This window comes from Scyliorhinus torazame, chromosome 4, assembly GCF_047496885.1.
Source record: "Scyliorhinus torazame isolate Kashiwa2021f chromosome 4, sScyTor2.1, whole genome shotgun sequence".
Lineage (NCBI taxonomy): Eukaryota > Metazoa > Chordata > Chondrichthyes > Carcharhiniformes > Scyliorhinidae > Scyliorhinus > Scyliorhinus torazame.
In genome coordinates, this window is record NC_092710.1 from 181,196,615 (window position 1) to 181,213,771 (window position 17,157).

The window sequence follows — 17,157 nt, forward strand, 5'->3', positions numbered from 1 at the left end:
CCTTTCCTCAATCTTACCTGGTCTGCCACCTTCAGGTGTGTCTCCTGAAGCATAACCACATCCGCCTTGAGCCCCTTCAGGCGTGCGAACACGCGGGCCCGCTTAACCGGCCCATTCAGTCCCCTTACATTCCAGGTTATCAGCCGGATCAGGGGGCTACCCGCCCCCCTCCCCCGCTGACTAGCCATGACCCCTCCTCGGCCAGCCACGCGCCCGCACCCGGCCCGTTCCCCACAGCGGCATACCCCCGTCTCGGCGCCCCCCACTCGCTCCAGTTCCTTCTTTTTAAAAAAAATATATTTTATTAAAGTTTTCAAACTGAATTTTCCACTTTACAAATCAGCATAAAAATAGTACAATAACTGATAAATAACATTATTTCAATAAAATAGTGAACTAACAATGTAACAAAAAAATAGTGCCACCCCCCCCGGGCTGCTGCTGACGATCTATTTTCCCTTAACGTTCCGCGAGATAGTCAAGGAACGGCTGCCACCGCCTGGAGAACCCCTGAGCCGATCCTCTCAGCGCAAATTTCATTCGTTCTAGTTTTATGAACCCTGCCATATCGTTTATCCAGGCCTCCACGCCGGGGGGGTTTCGCTTCCTTCCACATAAGTAGGATCCTTCGCCGGGCTATCAGGGACGCAAAGGCCAGAATATCGGCCTCTTTCGCCTCCTGCACTCCCGGCTCTTCCGCTGCCCCAAATATAGCTAACCCCCAGCCTGGCTTGACCCGGACCTTCACCACCTTTGAAATCACCTTTGCCACCCCCCTCCAGTACTCATCCAGTGCCGGACACGACCAGAACATGTGTGTGTGGTTCGCCGGGCTTCCCAAGCACCTCCCACACCTGTCCTCCACTCCGAAGAACCTGCTCAGCCTTGCTCCCGTCATATGTGCTCTGTGTAGAACCTTAAATTGTATCAGGCTAAGCCTGGCACACGAAGACGAGGAATTTACCCTACTTAGGGCATCAGCCCACAGACCCTCCTCAATCTCCTCTCCCGGCTCTTCTTCCCATTTTCCCTTCAGCCTCCCCCTCGTCTCTCATCTCCTGATATATTTCGGACACTTTGCCCTCCCCGACCCATACCCCGGAAATCACTCTATCTTGGATCCCCTGTGTCGGGAGCAGCGGAAATTCCCTCACCTGTTGCCTCGTAAACACCCTCACTTGCATGTATCTATGGTTGTTCCTGATCGGGGACCACACCGAGGCCCCCGTCACCCCCCTGTGTCGCCTCCACTGTTCCCAGATCCTTAAGGTTGCCACCACCACTGGGTTTGTGGTATACCTTTTCGGGGAGAGCGGCAGTGGCGCCGTCACCAGCGCCTTTAGGCTCATTCCCTTACAGGACGCCATCTCCAGCCTCTTCCACGCCGCCCCCTCTCCCTCCCTCATCCACTTACAAACCATCGCCACATTGGTGGCCCAGTAGTAGTCATCCAGGTTCGGCAACGCCAGTCCCCCTCTGTCCCTGCTACGCTGCAGGAACCCCCTCCTTACCCTCGGGGTCTTCCCTGCCCACACAAAACTCATAACGCTCCTGTCTATTTTCTTGAAAAAGGCCTTCGTGATCAGAATGGGGAGACATTGAAACATGAAAAGAAACCTTGGGAGAACCATCATTTTTACCGCCTGCACTCTGCCCGCCAGTGAGAGCGGCAGCATATCTCACCTCTTGAACTCCTCCTCCATCTGCTCCACCAGCCGCGTCAGATTAAGTTTGTGTAGAGTTCCCCAGCTCCTAGCTACCTGGATCCCCAAATATCGGAAGCTCCTTTCCACTCTCCTTAACAGTAAGGCGTCTATTCCTCTTCCCTGGTCCCCAGGGTGTATTACAAAAAGCTCACTCTTCCCCATATTTAGCCTGTATCCCGAAAAATCTCCAAACTCCCTCAATATCTGCATAACCTCTGTCATCCCCTCTACAGGATCCGCCACATATAGCAGTAGGTCATCTGCGTAGAGTGACACTTGGTGTTCCTCTCCCCCTCTAACCACCCCCCTCCATTTCTTAGAGTCTCTCAACGCTATGGCCAGTGGTTCAATTGCCAACGTGAACAGTAATGGGGACAGGGGGCATCCCTGCCTTGTTCCCCTATATAACCGAAAATACTCCGATCTTTGCCGGTTTGTGACTACACTTGCCACTGGGGCCCCATATAGGAGTCTGGCCCAACTGACAAACTCCTCCCCGAACCCAAATCTCCTCAACACCTCCCATAAATACTCCCACTCTACCCTATCGAATGCCTTCTCCGCATCCATTGCCACCACTATCTCTGCCTCCCCCTCCGCTGGGGGCATCATTATCACCCCCAACAGCCGTCGAACGTTGACATTCAGTTGTCTCCCCTTTACAAACCCTGTCTGGTCTTCATGCCCCACCCCCGGGACACAATCCTCAATCCTCGTCGCCAGCACTTTTGCCAGCAGCTTGGCGTCTACATTTAGGAGTGAGATAGGCCTATATGACCCGCATTGCAGCGGATCTTTATCCCGCTTCAGGATCAGTGATATCGTCACCTCCGACATTGTTGGGGGTAGAGTCCCCCCTTCTCTGGCCTCGTTAAAGGTTCTCGCCAGCAGCGGGGCCAACAAGTCCACATATTTCCTGTATAATTCCACCGGGAACCCGTCTGGCCCCGGGGCCTTCCCTGCCTGCATATTCCCAGCCCTTTAGTCACCTCATCCACCTCAATTGGCGCCCCCAGACCTGCCACCTCCTGCTCCTCCACCCTCAGGAACCTTAGTTGGTCCAGAAACCGTTGCATTCCCTCTTTTCCCTCCGGGGGTTGGGACTTATATAGCCTCTCATAAAAGGTCTTAAACACCTCATTTACCTTCCCTGCTCTCTGCCCGCCAGTGAGAGCGGCAGCATATCTCACCTCTTGAACTCCTCCTCCATCTGCTCCACCAGCCGCGTCAGATTAAGTTTGTGTAGAGTTCCCCAGCTCCTAGCTACCTGGATCCCCAAATATCGGAAGCTCCTTTCCACTCTCCTTAACAGTAAGGCGTCTATTCCTCTTCCCTGGTCCCCAGGGTGTATTACAAAAAGCTCACTCTTCCCCATATTTAGCCTGTATCCCGAAAAATCTCCAAACTCCCTCAATATCTGCATAACCTCTGTCATCCCCTCTACAGGATCCGCCACATATAGCAGTAGGTCATCTGCGTAGAGTGACACTTGGTGTTCCTCTCCCCCTCTAACCACCCCCCTCCATTTCTTAGAGTCTCTCAACGCTATGGCCAGTGGTTCAATTGCCAACGTGAACAGTAATGGGGACAGGGGGCATCCCTGCCTTGTTCCCCTATATAACCGAAAATACTCCGATCTTTGCCGGTTTGTGACTACACTTGCCACTGGGGCCCCATATAGGAGTCTGGCCCAACTGACAAACTCCTCCCCGAACCCAAATCTCCTCAACACCTCCCATAAATACTCCCACTCTACCCTATCGAATGCCTTCTCCGCATCCATTGCCACCACTATCTCTGCCTCCCCCTCCGCTGGGGGCATCATTATCACCCCCAACAGCCGTCGAACGTTGACATTCAGTTGTCTCCCCTTTACAAACCCTGTCTGGTCTTCATGCCCCACCCCCGGGACACAATCCTCAATCCTCGTCGCCAGCACTTTTGCCAGCAGCTTGGCGTCTACATTTAGGAGTGAGATAGGCCTATATGACCCGCATTGCAGCGGATCTTTATCCCGCTTCAGGATCAGTGATATCGTCACCTCCGACATTGTTGGGGGTAGAGTCCCCCCTTCTCTGGCCTCGTTAAAGGTTCTCGCCAGCAGCGGGGCCAACAAGTCCACATATTTCCTGTAAAATTCCACCGGGAACCCGTCTGGCCCCGGGGCCTTCCCTGCCTGCATATTCCCAGCCCTTTAGTCACCTCATCCACCTCAATTGGCGCCCCCAGACCTGCCACCTCCTGCTCCTCCACCCTCAGGAACCTTAGTTGGTCCAGAAACCGTTGCATTCCCTCTTTTCCCTCCGGGGGTTGGGACTTATATAGCCTCTCATAAAAGGTCTTAAACACCTCATTTACCTTCCCTGCTCTCTGCTCCGTAGTTCCCGTTTCATCCCTAACTCCCCCAATCTCCCTCGTCGCTATCCTCTTGCGCAGTTGGTGGGCCAGCAGCCGGCTCGCCTTTTCCCCATACTCATATCTCATCCCCTGTGCCTTCCTCCACTGTGCCTCTGCCTTTCCTGTGGTCAGCAGATCAAACTCCGTCTGAAGTCTTTGCCTCTCTCTATATAGTCCTTCGTCCGGGGCCTCCGCATATCTTTTATCCACCCTCAAAATCTCCCCCACTAATCTCTCCCTTTCTTTGCCCTCTTGTTTCTCCTTCTGAGCTCTAATGGAGATCAACTCTCCCCTAACCACCGCCTTCATCGCTTCCCATACTACCGCCACCTGGGCCTCAGCATCGTCATTGGCCTCTAGGTACCTCTCAATACATCCCCGCACCCTTCCACAGACACCCTCATCCGCCAATAGTCCCACATCCAGTCGCCAGAGTGGGCGCTGCTCCCTCTCCTCTCCTAATTCCAGATCCACCCGGTGCGGGGCATGGTCTGAAACGGCTATGGCTGAGTACTCCGTTCCTGCCACCTTCGAGATCAGTGCCCTACTCAAAACAAAGAAATCTATCCGGGAGTATACCTTGTGAACATGGGAGAAAAAGGAGAACTCTTTAGCCAACGGCCTAGCAAATCTCCACGGATCCACTCCCCCCATTTGCTCCATGAACCCCCTAAGCACCTTGGCATCTGCCAGCCTTCTTCCGGTCCTGGATCTAGACCGGTCTAGCCCTGGATCCAGCGCAGTATTGAAATCCCCCCCCCCATTACCAGGCTTCCCACCTCCAGGTCCGGGAGGATACGTCCCAGCATTCGCTTCATAAATCCCGCGCCATCCCAGTTCGGGGCATATACATTTACCAGCACGACCTCCTTTCCCTGCAATCTACCACTCACCATCACGTATCTACCCGTTATCCACCACTATATTCCTAGCCTCGAACGACACCCGTTTCCCCACCAATATCGCCACCCCCCTATATTTTGCGTCCAACCCTGAGTGAAACACCTGTCCCACCCATCCTTTCCTTAACCTAACCTGATCCGCCACCTTCAGATGTGTCTCCTGAAGCATAACTACATCCGCCTTCAGTCTTTTTAAGTGCGCGAACACTCGGGCCCTCTTAATCGGCCCATTCAGGCCTCTCACATTCCACGTGATCAGCCGGATTGGGGGGCCACCCCCCCCCCCCAACTAGCCATCCCCTATTCTAGGCCAGCCCTCCGTCCGGGTCCCGCGCACCCACGCATCCCCCAGGCGGCGCCTTCCCGTCCCGACCACCTCTTCTCTTGCCAGCTCCCCCTTGCTCTCAGCAGCAGCAACCCAGTTGGTCGATCCCCCACCCCCCGCTAGATCCCCATCTAGCATAGTTACTCCCCCCATGATGCTTCCGAAAGTCAGCTAACTCTAACTGACCCCGGCTACCCCCGTTCTCTCCTTGACCCCACTGTGCGTGGAACTCTCTTCCTTCCTGCGCCTATCTTCCCACCATCATCTCCATAGCACGGGAAGAAAGCCCGCGCTTTCCGATCAGCCCCGCCCCCTATGGTGCAGCTCCCTCATTCCCCATCCCCCCTCTCCGTCCCTTTTTCCACCGGCGCCCACATTTCTCCGTGTCCCCCCATCAAGAGGAGAAAAATTCCCCGTCTATCGTTTCAATACTATAAACCTCCCATCCCCCAATTTACATGTCTGTACAACAACCTCGTTGTCTCCCCCCAATATCAGTCTCTCAGTTCTAGTCCAGTTTCACTTCTTGGATGAAGGTCCATGCCTCATCCACCGTTTCGAAGTAACTCCCTGGTGCGTGACCCACAATCGCGCCGGCTGCAGCATCCCAAATTTTATTTTCTTCCTGTGAAGCACCGCCTTGGCCCGATTGAAGATCGCTCTCCTTCTTGCCACCTCCGCGCTCCAGTCCTGATCCACTCGTATCACCGCATTCTCCCACCTGCTACTCCGTACCTTCTTGGCCCAGCTCAAGACAGCCTCTCTGTCCGTGAAGCGGTGAAATCTCACCACTATCGCCCTTGGTAGTTCTCCAGCCTTTGGTCTTCTCACAAGGACCCGGTGAGCCCCTTCCACCTCCAGGGGACCCGAGGGTGCCTCAGCTCCCATTAGCATATGGAGCATCGTGCTCACATAAGCCCCAACGTCAGCTCCCTCCATACCTTCGGGGAGACCTAGAATCCCGATCTTGTTCCTCCTCGAGCTGTTCTCCAGGGCTTCGAGCCTTTCGCTACACCTCTTATGTAGCGCCTCATGCGTCTCCGTTTTTACCACAAGGCCCTGCATCTCATCCTCGTTTTCGGCTGCCTTTGCCTTCACCCCACGGAGCTCTATCGCCTGGGTCTTTTGTGTTTCTTTCAGCCCATCGATTGCCAATAACATCGGCGCCAGCACCTCCTTCTTTAGTTCCTCCACACACCGTCGGAGGAATTCCTGCTGGTCCGGGCCCCATGTCGTCTGGGCTCCATCCGCCGCCATCTTGCTTCTTCCTTCTCTTCTCTGCCGCTGCTCCAGAGGATCCTTCGCAATCTGGCCACTGCCACTGGTCTTTTCCATACACACCCGGGGGGACACCTTCCTTCGTCACCCCACACAGGGTTTGGTCTGAAAAAATTTCCGTTGGGGCTCCCGAAAAGAGCCCAAAAGTCCGTTAGAACGGGAGCTACCGAAACGTGCGGCTTAGCAGTGCATCACCGCAACCGGAAGTCCCTCCAGTTCCTCCTTGACCACAGCAGCAGCTACTCGATTCCCCCCCACACAACCTCCCACCGGCTAGGACCCGTCCTAGCTGATTTATTCCCCCCATTGCACTTCCCGCAAGTCAGCTGACTCCTGCTGACCCCGGTCACTCCTGCCTCTCCTTCGACTCCTCCCATTGTGGGGCACACCCTCCTCTCCCGTCCCCATCCATAGGCTCTCCCCCTCCCCTTTCTGTTCTCAGCGCAGGAAACAACCCTCGCTTCCCCGCCCCGCCCCCTCCAGTCTTCAGCGCGGGAAAAAGCCCGCGCTTTCCACCTACCAGGCCCCGCCACCTCTGACGCGGCTCCTTTTACAGGCCCGGTCCCCTCACCCCTGACTCGGGCCTCCCCCTCCCCCGCGGGACCCCATCTCACCTCCAAGAGCCCCCCCCCCGACCAACCCAACCAAAACAGTGCCCAACCCGCCCAGCCACCCTCACCGACCCAAAAGAGAAAAAACACAAAGAAAAAGAAACCCGGAGCAATACAAAGGCCCCCCCCCCCCACCCTCGAAACAAAAATAACCATAGCATATCAACCGCAGTCCCCAATCGCCCGTCCCGACCCTCAATCTGTGTCCAACTTCTCGGCCTGAACAAAAGCCCACGCCTCCTCCGGAGACTCAAAATAATGGTGCCGGTCCTTGTAGTTAACCCACAGTCGCGCCGGCTGCAACATGCCAAACTTCCTGTGCAGCACTGCCTTCGCTCGATTGTACCCGGCCCTCCTCTTCGCACCTCCGCACTCCAGTCTTGATATATCCGAACCTCCGCGTTCTCCCACCTGCTGCTCCTCTCCTTCTTGGCCCACCTGAGCACACACACCCGATTGACGAACCGGTGGAACCTCACCAGCACCGCCCGCGGAGGCTCGTTAGCCTTGGGCCTCCGCGCCAGCACTCTATGGGCCCCCTCCAGCTCCAGGGGCCCCTGGAAGGCTCCCATCAGCGGGTTCAACATGGTGACCACATAGGCCCCCACGTCCGGCCCCTCCAGGAGGCCCAGAATCCGCAGATTCTTCCTCGACCGATTCTCCATCTCCTCGAACCGCTCCTGCCATTTCTTGTGGAGCGCCTCGTGCGCCTCCACCTTTACCGCCAGGCCTAAGATCTCGTCCTCATTGTCAGAGATCTTTTGTCGAGCCTCGCGGATTGCCACTCCCTGGGCCGTCTGTGTCTCCAGCAGCTTATCAATAGATGCCTTCATCAGCTCTAGCAGGTCCGTTTTAATCTCTCTGAAGCAGCGCTGGATACCCTCCTGCTGCTCTTCCGCCCACTGCATCCACGCTGCTTGGTCTCCGCCCGCTGCCATTTTGTCCTTCTTCCCTCGCACCTTCTTCGGGTCCACCAGCACCTTTTTTGTCGCCCCGCTCCTGGTTGAAGCCATATACTGACGGGGAGCTGTTGTAGACGCCTTCCCACACCGGGAAACGTCGAAAAAGTGCCGTTGGGGGCCCTGAAAAGAGCCCAAAAGTCCGTTTTTGCGGGAGCTGCTGAATGTGCGACTTAGCTCCGCATAGCCGCAAGCGGAAGTCCCAGGACTCAGCATCTTCATTGGACGTTGGTTTATGGTGGAATAGCTGGAAATAGTGGAGTTTGCATTCAGCAAAACTATTCCTGTTTGCTGTGTGACGAAGGCACATCAAAATTGAAGCCATGTGTGAGAACAAACTTCTCGCTTTCAGAGAATTGATGGTCAGAGAGATTTCCAATGTGGTTGGCGGGGTCATTAATCATGTTGCCAAACCGCTTCCAATTAAGTGAGTTTACAGTGCAGGCGTGTTGCAAGTGGGTACTGTTATTGGTGTGGTCAAAGTTCACATCAATCAATCAGCACCCTCTTCTAAGACAAAAAGCTTTGACAGCATGTCTCTTTTTTTAGCAATACATCCTATCTATGTCATCCTGAAGTCTACAAGTATCCATTCATTGACATTTGCAGACTTTATAATGTTGCTCCCTACACCATAAGTCTAGGTTTTTATAAAATTAGAATGGTTGAATGGCTACAGCACATATAAAACACGTCATGTCTCTGCTGGGTTTCTGAAGGAGAAATTCACTGAGAGTCACTCCCCTACATGGTACATGCTTCCTTTTCAGATGATAATCCAAATCCCTCCTCTTAGTTTAGGTCTCTACTGAATCTGCTTTTACCACACTTTCATGCTGTGCATTGCAGATCCTAACCACTGTCCATGAAAAATATTTTCCTCATGTTGCCATTAATTCTTTTGTTATTCACTTTAAACCAGTGCCTTCTGGTTGTCGATCCTGCCACCTGTGGGATCAGTTTTTCCCTACCTACTCTGTCCAGACCCTCGTGATTTTGAATCAAATTTCCTCTGAACCTTCTCTTCTCCAAGGAGAACCGATCCAATTTCTCTAATTTATTGACAGAACTGAAGTTCCTCATTCCTGAAGCCATTCTGACAGATCTTTTCTGCACCCTCTCTAATGACTTCAAATCCTTCCTAAATTGTGGAACTGGACGCAATACTGGCTGAACCAGTATTGGTTTAATATAACTTTCTTGCTTTTGTACTCTATGCCACTATTGATAAAGCTCAGGATACCATATGCTTCACTGACTGCTCGCTCAGCCTGTCCTGCTACCTTCACTGATTTATGCACATATATGCACAAGTTACTTTGCTCCGTCACCCCTTTTAGAATTGTACGTTTTATTTAATATTGCCTCTTCACGTTCTTCCTAGCAAAATTAATTCACTTGGAATAGGTGTCAATTTCACCAATCTGTTAATGTCCTTTTGAAGTTTACTATCCTCCTCACTGTTCATAATACTTATAGGTTTTGTATCATCTGTAAATTTAGAAATTGTGCCCTTTACATCAAGGCCTAGGTCATTAATATACATCAGGAAGAGCAGGAGTCCTAATATCAACCCGTGTGGAACCCCAATCTGAAAAACAATAGTTAATCCCTACTCTGTTTGCTGTCACTCAGCCAATTTCATATTCATGTTGATCGCTGGCTTTTAAAGCAGACCAAGGCAGGCCAGCAGCACGGTTCAATTCCCGTACCAGCCTGCCCGAACAGGCGCCGGAATGTGGCGACTAGGGGCTTTTCACAGGAACTTCATTTGAAGCCTACTTGTGACAATAAGCGATTTTCATTTTTTTCCCTTTTATTCTATGTGTTCTATTATGTGAAAACCACCCACCCCTTTACTTCCTATCATTGAGCCATTCTCATATCCATTATTTTCTTTTAACTCTATTCCATCTTGACAAACTGCCTGCGTGTTACAATTGATAATGCCAGGTGGTGAAGGCTAGAACAAGTATTTAATAGTAACACACTTACGCTTTTAATTAAGAGATGCATATTGCAAACTTGTACCTCTAATCCTAACCAATCATTTCAGTTTTCTACTATATGTAGGAGCACAAGTGACTCCCCAGTTAATACCCCCCATCTGAATTTGCTCCCCACCTTTGAGCCCTTGCTGCTTCGCACACCTTTATGGCTGCCCTGTTCCCTGAACAAAGCAGCAAGCAGGGCAGTGAAGTGAGCAGCAAGTGGAAGGGTTCCTGTTCCAGTACAGTGGCAGGTGATACAATGTTAACATAAAGGGTAGAATGTCGTGGAAGTAAATTAGCTGGCTGCCAAATTAAGCAAATTGAGATGAGTTATGCTACATCACAATTACTGTGAAATGAACTCTAACTGACCGTAATTTCAATTGAATGGCCACTGAGAGTTGGACATAATGCAAAAAAACTGTTCACATTAAATAAGGGTGTCTAAGATCAGAACTAGATGTTTCTAAAGATAATTCCAAAGTTAGTTAGTCTGTCAGTGAAGGCTGGCAAACTACAACAAATTGATGTAACTTTGTTGCAGAGGTTGCCTCACTCCATGTATTTTCAAATTGATGCCAGTGTTTGTGCTCCAATCAAGCCTCTTACCATCTTTCCTTTTCTAAATCTATTATTGTAACCTTCCATTCTCTTCTCCCCATATATTTGCAGAGCTTCCCTTAAATGCATCTATACCATTAGCTTAAATGATTCCTTGTGATAGCGAGTTCACATTCTCACCAATCTTTGGGTGAAGAAGTTTCATCCAAAATCCTTATTTAATTTTTTGGTGACTATTTTATTTTGGTTGCCTCTATTTATGCTCCTCCCCACAAGGAGAAACATCCTGTGTGGCTGCCATTCGTAACTGGATGAGCGAAACAGGGTTTCAGACAATGTTTGCAGCTTACCTGAAATAATTTATGACAAAGTAGATGTATTAGCTGGTGTTAGTGAGATCAATTGAGACCTTACAGATCCTAAAGTCAAAAGCAGGTATCACTCTTCCAACAACAGTTGAGGTTGAGTACCTTATCTTTGGAGCTATTGTCTGACACTGGACAACTTTGATTAGGTCAAAGATGATTTTAAGTTAATACTTTCAATAAAATGGAAAAGACCAAGTAACAATTTACTTATAAAGAACAATAATGAGTTTTACTCTCGACCAGGAGAGAAAAATAGGGAAAACACAATTCAACAAAATTCAAGACTGAGGAAGAACACTTGGCTCTCAAACCAAGTTAAACATTTCTTCAGGGATAGTATACTATTATTGTTTTTTACATTTGTGCTCGACATGGTATTTATCTAAAAAATATTGTAATGAGAAAACACACCTCGGTTGCATACAGAATCTCCACAATCCTCTGAATAGCAGAGTTGTTTTCACTTTCGTGTTCTTGGCAGATGAGTTCAATATCCCTTAGTTTACTGAAGTAAAAGTCTCTCTCCTTCTCAAGTCCATCCACTGTTAATTTCAATTCCATTAACTGTTAGAAATTAAAAGGGGGTAAAAGTTAATATGAACATTTTCATAGATTTATCAACGTTTACAGTACAGGAGGCCATTCGGTCCATCATGTCCACAGCAGTCAACAAAGGTCTGACTACATTAATCCCATTTACCAGCACTTGGCTCATAACCCTGGAACTTATGGCAGCCCAAGTGAATATCTGAATGCTTATTTAATGTTATGAGTGTTTCTGACTCAACCATCCTTTCAGTCAGTGACTTCCAAACTCCCATCACCATCTGGGTGAAAAGGTTTCTCCACAACTCCTCTATTAGTCTTCTACCTCTTATCTTCAATCTATGTTCCCTGTTTATTGACCCCACTACTAATGGAAAAAATGCCTTCCTATCCACCTGATCTATGCCCCTCATAATCTTATACACCTATCAGGACCCCTCCCAACCTCACTGCTCCAGGGGAAACAGCTCCAGCCGATCCAATCTTTCATCAAAGGTCAGACCTTTCAGCCCAGGCAGCATCCTGGTAAATTTCCTCTGCACCCTCTCATATTTATTGACTACAGCTCCGCCTTCAACACCATAATCCCAGCCAAGCTCATATCAAAGCTCCAAAACCTAGAACTTGGCTCCTCCCTCTGCAACTGGATCCTCGACTTTCTGACCCATAGACCACAATCAGTAAGAATAAACAACAACATCTCCTCCACGATAGTCCTTAATACCAATGCCCCGCAAGGCATCGTACTAATTCCCTACTATACTCCCTATACACACACAACTGCATGGCAAAATTTGGTTCCAACTCCATCTACAAGTTTGCTGACGATACGATCACAGTGGATCGGATCTCGAAAAACAACGAGTCAGAATACAGGAGGGAGATAGAGAACCTAGTGGAGTGGTGTAGCGACAACAATCTATCCCTCAATGCCAGCAAAACTAAAGAGCTGGTTATTGACTTCAAGAAGCAAAGTACTGCACGCACCCCTGTCTGCATCAACGGTGCTGAGGTGGAGATGGTTGACACCTTCAAATTCCTAGGTTTGCAGATCACCAAAAATCTGTCCTAGTCCACCCACATCGACGCTACCACCAAGAAAGCACAACAGCACCTATACTTCCTCAGGAAACTAAGGAAATTTGGCATGTCCACACTGACTCTTACCAACTTTTACAGATGCACCATAGAAAGCATCCAATCTGGCTACATCACAGCCTGGTATGGCAATTGCTCGGCCCAAGACTGCAAGAAACTTCAGAGAGTCATGAATACAGCCCAGTCCATCACATGAACTTGCCTCCCATCCATTGAGTCTATCTACACCTCCCGCTGCCTTGGGAAAGCAGACAGCATAATCAAAGACCCCTCCCATCCGGCTTACTCACTCTTCCAATATCTTCCATCGGGCAGGAGAAACAAAAGTCTGAGAACACGCACAGATTCAAAAACAGCTTCTTCCCCACTGATACCAGACTCCTAAACTACCCTCTAATGGACTGACCTGATTAATACTACATTCCTGTATGCCTAACCTGATGCCCGTGTCTAAGTATTTACATTGTGTACCTTGTGTTGCCCTAAATTGTATTTCCTTTTATTTTATTTTCATGTACTAAATGATCTGTTTGAGCTGCTCGCAGAAAAATACTTTTCACTGTACCTCGATACAAGTGACACTAAACAAATCCAAGCCTATCTCCAGAAATCACATCATTCCTATCATGAACGCAGTACTCCAGTTGTGGCCTAACCAGCATATTTTAAAAAAATATTACTTTATCAGAGTTACAAAGCCAGAGCTCAGAATGTGGACAGGGGCAAACCCCTAACCCAGCTCCATGCCTGCTCCAAAAACCAATTCAAGTTAAATCCAATTCTTGATCCCTACAGGAGAGACATACCAGATTCAGGCATTACACCTGACCTCACGCTCATGTTAGCTGAAAGGCCGAGAAGCGATAACAGATGCTACACTTGATCTTAGCCAAAAGGCCGAGAAGCGATAAGAACAGATGCTACACTTGATCTTAGCCAAAAGGCCGAGAAGCAATAAGAACAGATGCTACACTTGATCTTAGCCAAAAGGCCGAGAAGCGATAAGAACAGATGCTACACTTGATCTTAGCCAAAAGGCCGAGAAGCGATAAGAACAGATGCTACACTTGATCTTAGCCAAAAGGCCGAGAAGCGATGCCTAACCAGCATTTCTTTGTAGGTCTCTATATCTTGATAAGAACATTCGTGCAACACATGTTACTGTGATAATTTACGTAAAAATGTATTTAGAAAAATCTCACAGTCTATGAGTATGTTTGCAAGCAAATGGATACAAATGCTCTCATGGTGAGTAGAAGACTTTGCCATTTTAGAGGCCAATTGAGATGCTTAAGCAAGGTTGTCCAATTTTTCAATAGCATGAAAATACTGGAGCTATTTGGGTTTAATCTGTAATCACACTCATTTTCTGGAAGCTCTTGATTATCGTCTCTATTTATTTATATGCTAAATTTGGTATGAAAATTCTTTGTGGAAAATGCTGGAGATACAGGAAGTTGGCAGGAAAGATATCCAGACAGCAGAAAGGCTGGGGGCCAGTTTAGCTCAGTGGGCTGGACAGCTGGTTTGTGATGCATAACAAGGCTAACAGTATGGGCTCAATTCCTGTACAAGCTGAGGTTAATTAATAAAAATTGTTATAAAAATAACATAGACAATGACATCAACATGGTATAATATAAATTCTCCCCCCCACCCCCCATCTCAATCTCCACACACCCCAACCATACAACAACAATCTGCCCCCCCCCCCCCCTGGAATACTGCATCTGCTGACATTTTAATTTTCCCCGAGAAAGTTGACGAACGGCTGCCAGCTCCGGGTGAACCAGGCCATTGTCCCTCTTAAGGCGAACTTTATTTTCTCGAGACTGAGAAACCCAGCCATGTCACTAACCCAGGTCTCCACACTCGGGGGCTTCGAGTCCCTCCACATTAACAAGATCCGTCACGGGCTACCAGGGAGGCAAAGGCCAAGACGTCAGCCTCTTTCGCCCCCATAACCCCCGGCTCTTCCGACGCTCCAAAGATCGCTAGCTCCGGACTTGGCACCACCCGTGTTTTTAGCACCGTGGACATTGCCTTAGCAAAACCCTGCCAAAACCCTCTAAGCTTCGGGCATGCCCAAAACATGTGGACATGATTTGCTGGGCTTCCCGCGCACCTCGCACACCTATCTTCTACCCCGAAAAACCTGCTCATCCTAGCTGCTGTCATGTGTGCCGGGTGGACTACCTTAAATTGCATCAGACTGAGCCTGGCACATGATGAGGTATTAACCCTGCTTAGGGCATCCACCCATAGACCCGCCTCTATCTCTCCTCCTAGCTCGTCCTCCCACTTGCACTTAAGCTCCTCCGAAAGCTCCTGGTAAATATCTGAAACCTTCCCCTCTCCCACCCAGGTACTGGAGACTACTCTATCCTGTATCCCCCGTGGCGACAGCAGCGGAAAGGCCGGCACCTGTTTTCTCAGGAAGTCTCGCACCTGCAAATACCTAAACCCGTTCCCTGCTGGCAATTCAAATTTATCCTCCAAGGCTTTCAAGCTGGGAAAGCTCCCATCTATAAATAGATCCCCCATCCTTCTAATTCCTGCCCTTTGCCAACTCCGAAACCCACCCTCTAGCTTACCCGGTACAAACCGATGATTATTATAAATCGGGATCCAAACTGATGCTCCCTCCACTCTCTTACATCTCCTCCATTGCCCCCAGATTCTCAGAGCCGCCACCACCACCGGACTTGTGGAGTATCGGGCCGGTGAGAACAGAAGACGTGCTGTTATCAGTGCTCCCAAACTGGTGTCTTTGCATGACGCCACCTCCATCCGCTCCCATGCCGACCCCTCCCCTACTACCCACTTCCTAATCATGGCTATATTAGCCACCCAGTAGTAATTGCAGAAGATTGGCAGCGTCATCCCCCCGACTGCGCTCCAGCAACACTTTCTTCACTCGCGGGTTTTAACCGCCCACACAAAGCCCGAAATAACCTTATTCACCCGCTTGAAAAAGGCCTTTGGGATGAAGATGGGGAGGCACTGAAAGACAAACAGAAATCTGGGGAGGACCGTCATTTTCACGGTCTGTACCCTCCCTGCCAGTGATAGCGGGAGCATGTCCCATCTCTTAAAGTCCCCTGCCATTTGTTCTACCAACCGGGATAGGTTTAACTTGTACAGTACCTCCCATTCCCGGGCCACCTGGATTCCCAGATATCGAAAGCTCTTCCCTACCATTCTAAGCGGCAGCTCTCCCAGTCTCTTCTCCTGTCCTCTTGCCTGGATCGCGAACATCTCGCTTTTCCCCATGTTCAATTTATACCCCGAAAATTGCCAAATTCCCCCAAGATTCGCATTACTTCCCCCATCCCCTCCAACGGATCTGAAATATACACGAGCAGGTCATCTGCGTAAAGCGAGACCCGTTGCTCCCCCCCCCCCCCCCCCCCCCCGCCCCCCGAACCAGCCCTTTCCAGTTCCTAGAGACTCTTAGCGCCATGGCCAGAACAAACAGTAACGGGGAGAGGGGGCATCCTTGCCTCGCCCGTCGGTGTAGTTTAAAATACCCCGGCCGGTTCATACGCACACTCGCTACTGGTGCCTGATAGAGCAACCGTACCCAGTCAATAAAGCCCTCACCAAACCCAAACCTTCCCAGCGCCTCCCACAGGTAATTCCACTCCACTCGATCAAAAGCCTTCTCCACATCCATCGCTACCATCACCTCCACCTCCTCTCCTTCTGTGGGCATCATAATAACATTTAAAAGCCTTCGAACATTGGCCTCGAGATGCCTGCCCTTTACAAATCCCGTCTGGTCTTCCCCTATCAACCCCGGGACACAGTCCTCTATCCTGTGGCCAGTATCTTAGCCAGCAGTTTGGCGTCCACATTCAGTAGAGAAATCGGCCTGAATGACTCGCATTGATCCGGATCCTTCTCCCGTTTCAGGATCAATGAAATCGAGATGCGGCATTGTTGGGAGGGGGAGGACTCTCTTCTCCCTTGCTTCGTTAAAATGTCCTCACCAGCAGTGGGCTCAATATCTCTGAAAACATCTTCTAGAATTTGACCGGGTAGCCACCAGGCCCCGGGGCCTTGCCCGACTGCATGCTCTCCAGCCCCTTGATTATTGCCTCAATCTCAATTGGGGCTCCCAGCCCTTCCACCAGATCCTCATCTACCTTCGAGAACCTCAATTGATCCAAAAACTGCCTCATCCCCTCCAGCCCAGCCGGGGGTTCCGACTCATATAATTTACTATAGACAGTAGTGGACTCGCCAACAGTAAGGGTATTCAAATGATCATTGGATAGGCATATGGACGATAAGGGAATAGTGGAAAATGGGCTTTAGAGTAGTTTCACAGGTCGGCGCAACATCGAGGGCTGAAGGGCCTGTACTGCACTGTAATGTTCTATGTTCTAAGTCCTTAAACACCTCATTTACCC

At 50.0% G+C, this 17,157-nt stretch overlaps 1 protein-coding gene and 2 pseudogenes across 2 annotated transcripts in view; all 3 read right to left on the reverse strand.

Annotated features, from left to right (window-relative positions):
- Positions 1-17,157, reverse strand: part of LOC140410622 (microtubule-associated protein RP/EB family member 3-like) — a 222,307-nt gene that overhangs the window by 28,285 nt on the left and 176,865 nt on the right. For both annotated transcript variants that reach the window (XM_072498937.1, XM_072498938.1), the window contains exon 6: positions 11,510-11,662. In XM_072498937.1, the coding sequence (XP_072355038.1) occupies positions 11,510-11,662 (153 nt within the window). The remainder of the gene's footprint in view (positions 1-11,509; positions 11,663-17,157) is intronic.
- Positions 13,414-13,651, reverse strand: LOC140415694 (U2 spliceosomal RNA; annotated as a pseudogene).
- Positions 13,681-13,839, reverse strand: LOC140415698 (U2 spliceosomal RNA; annotated as a pseudogene).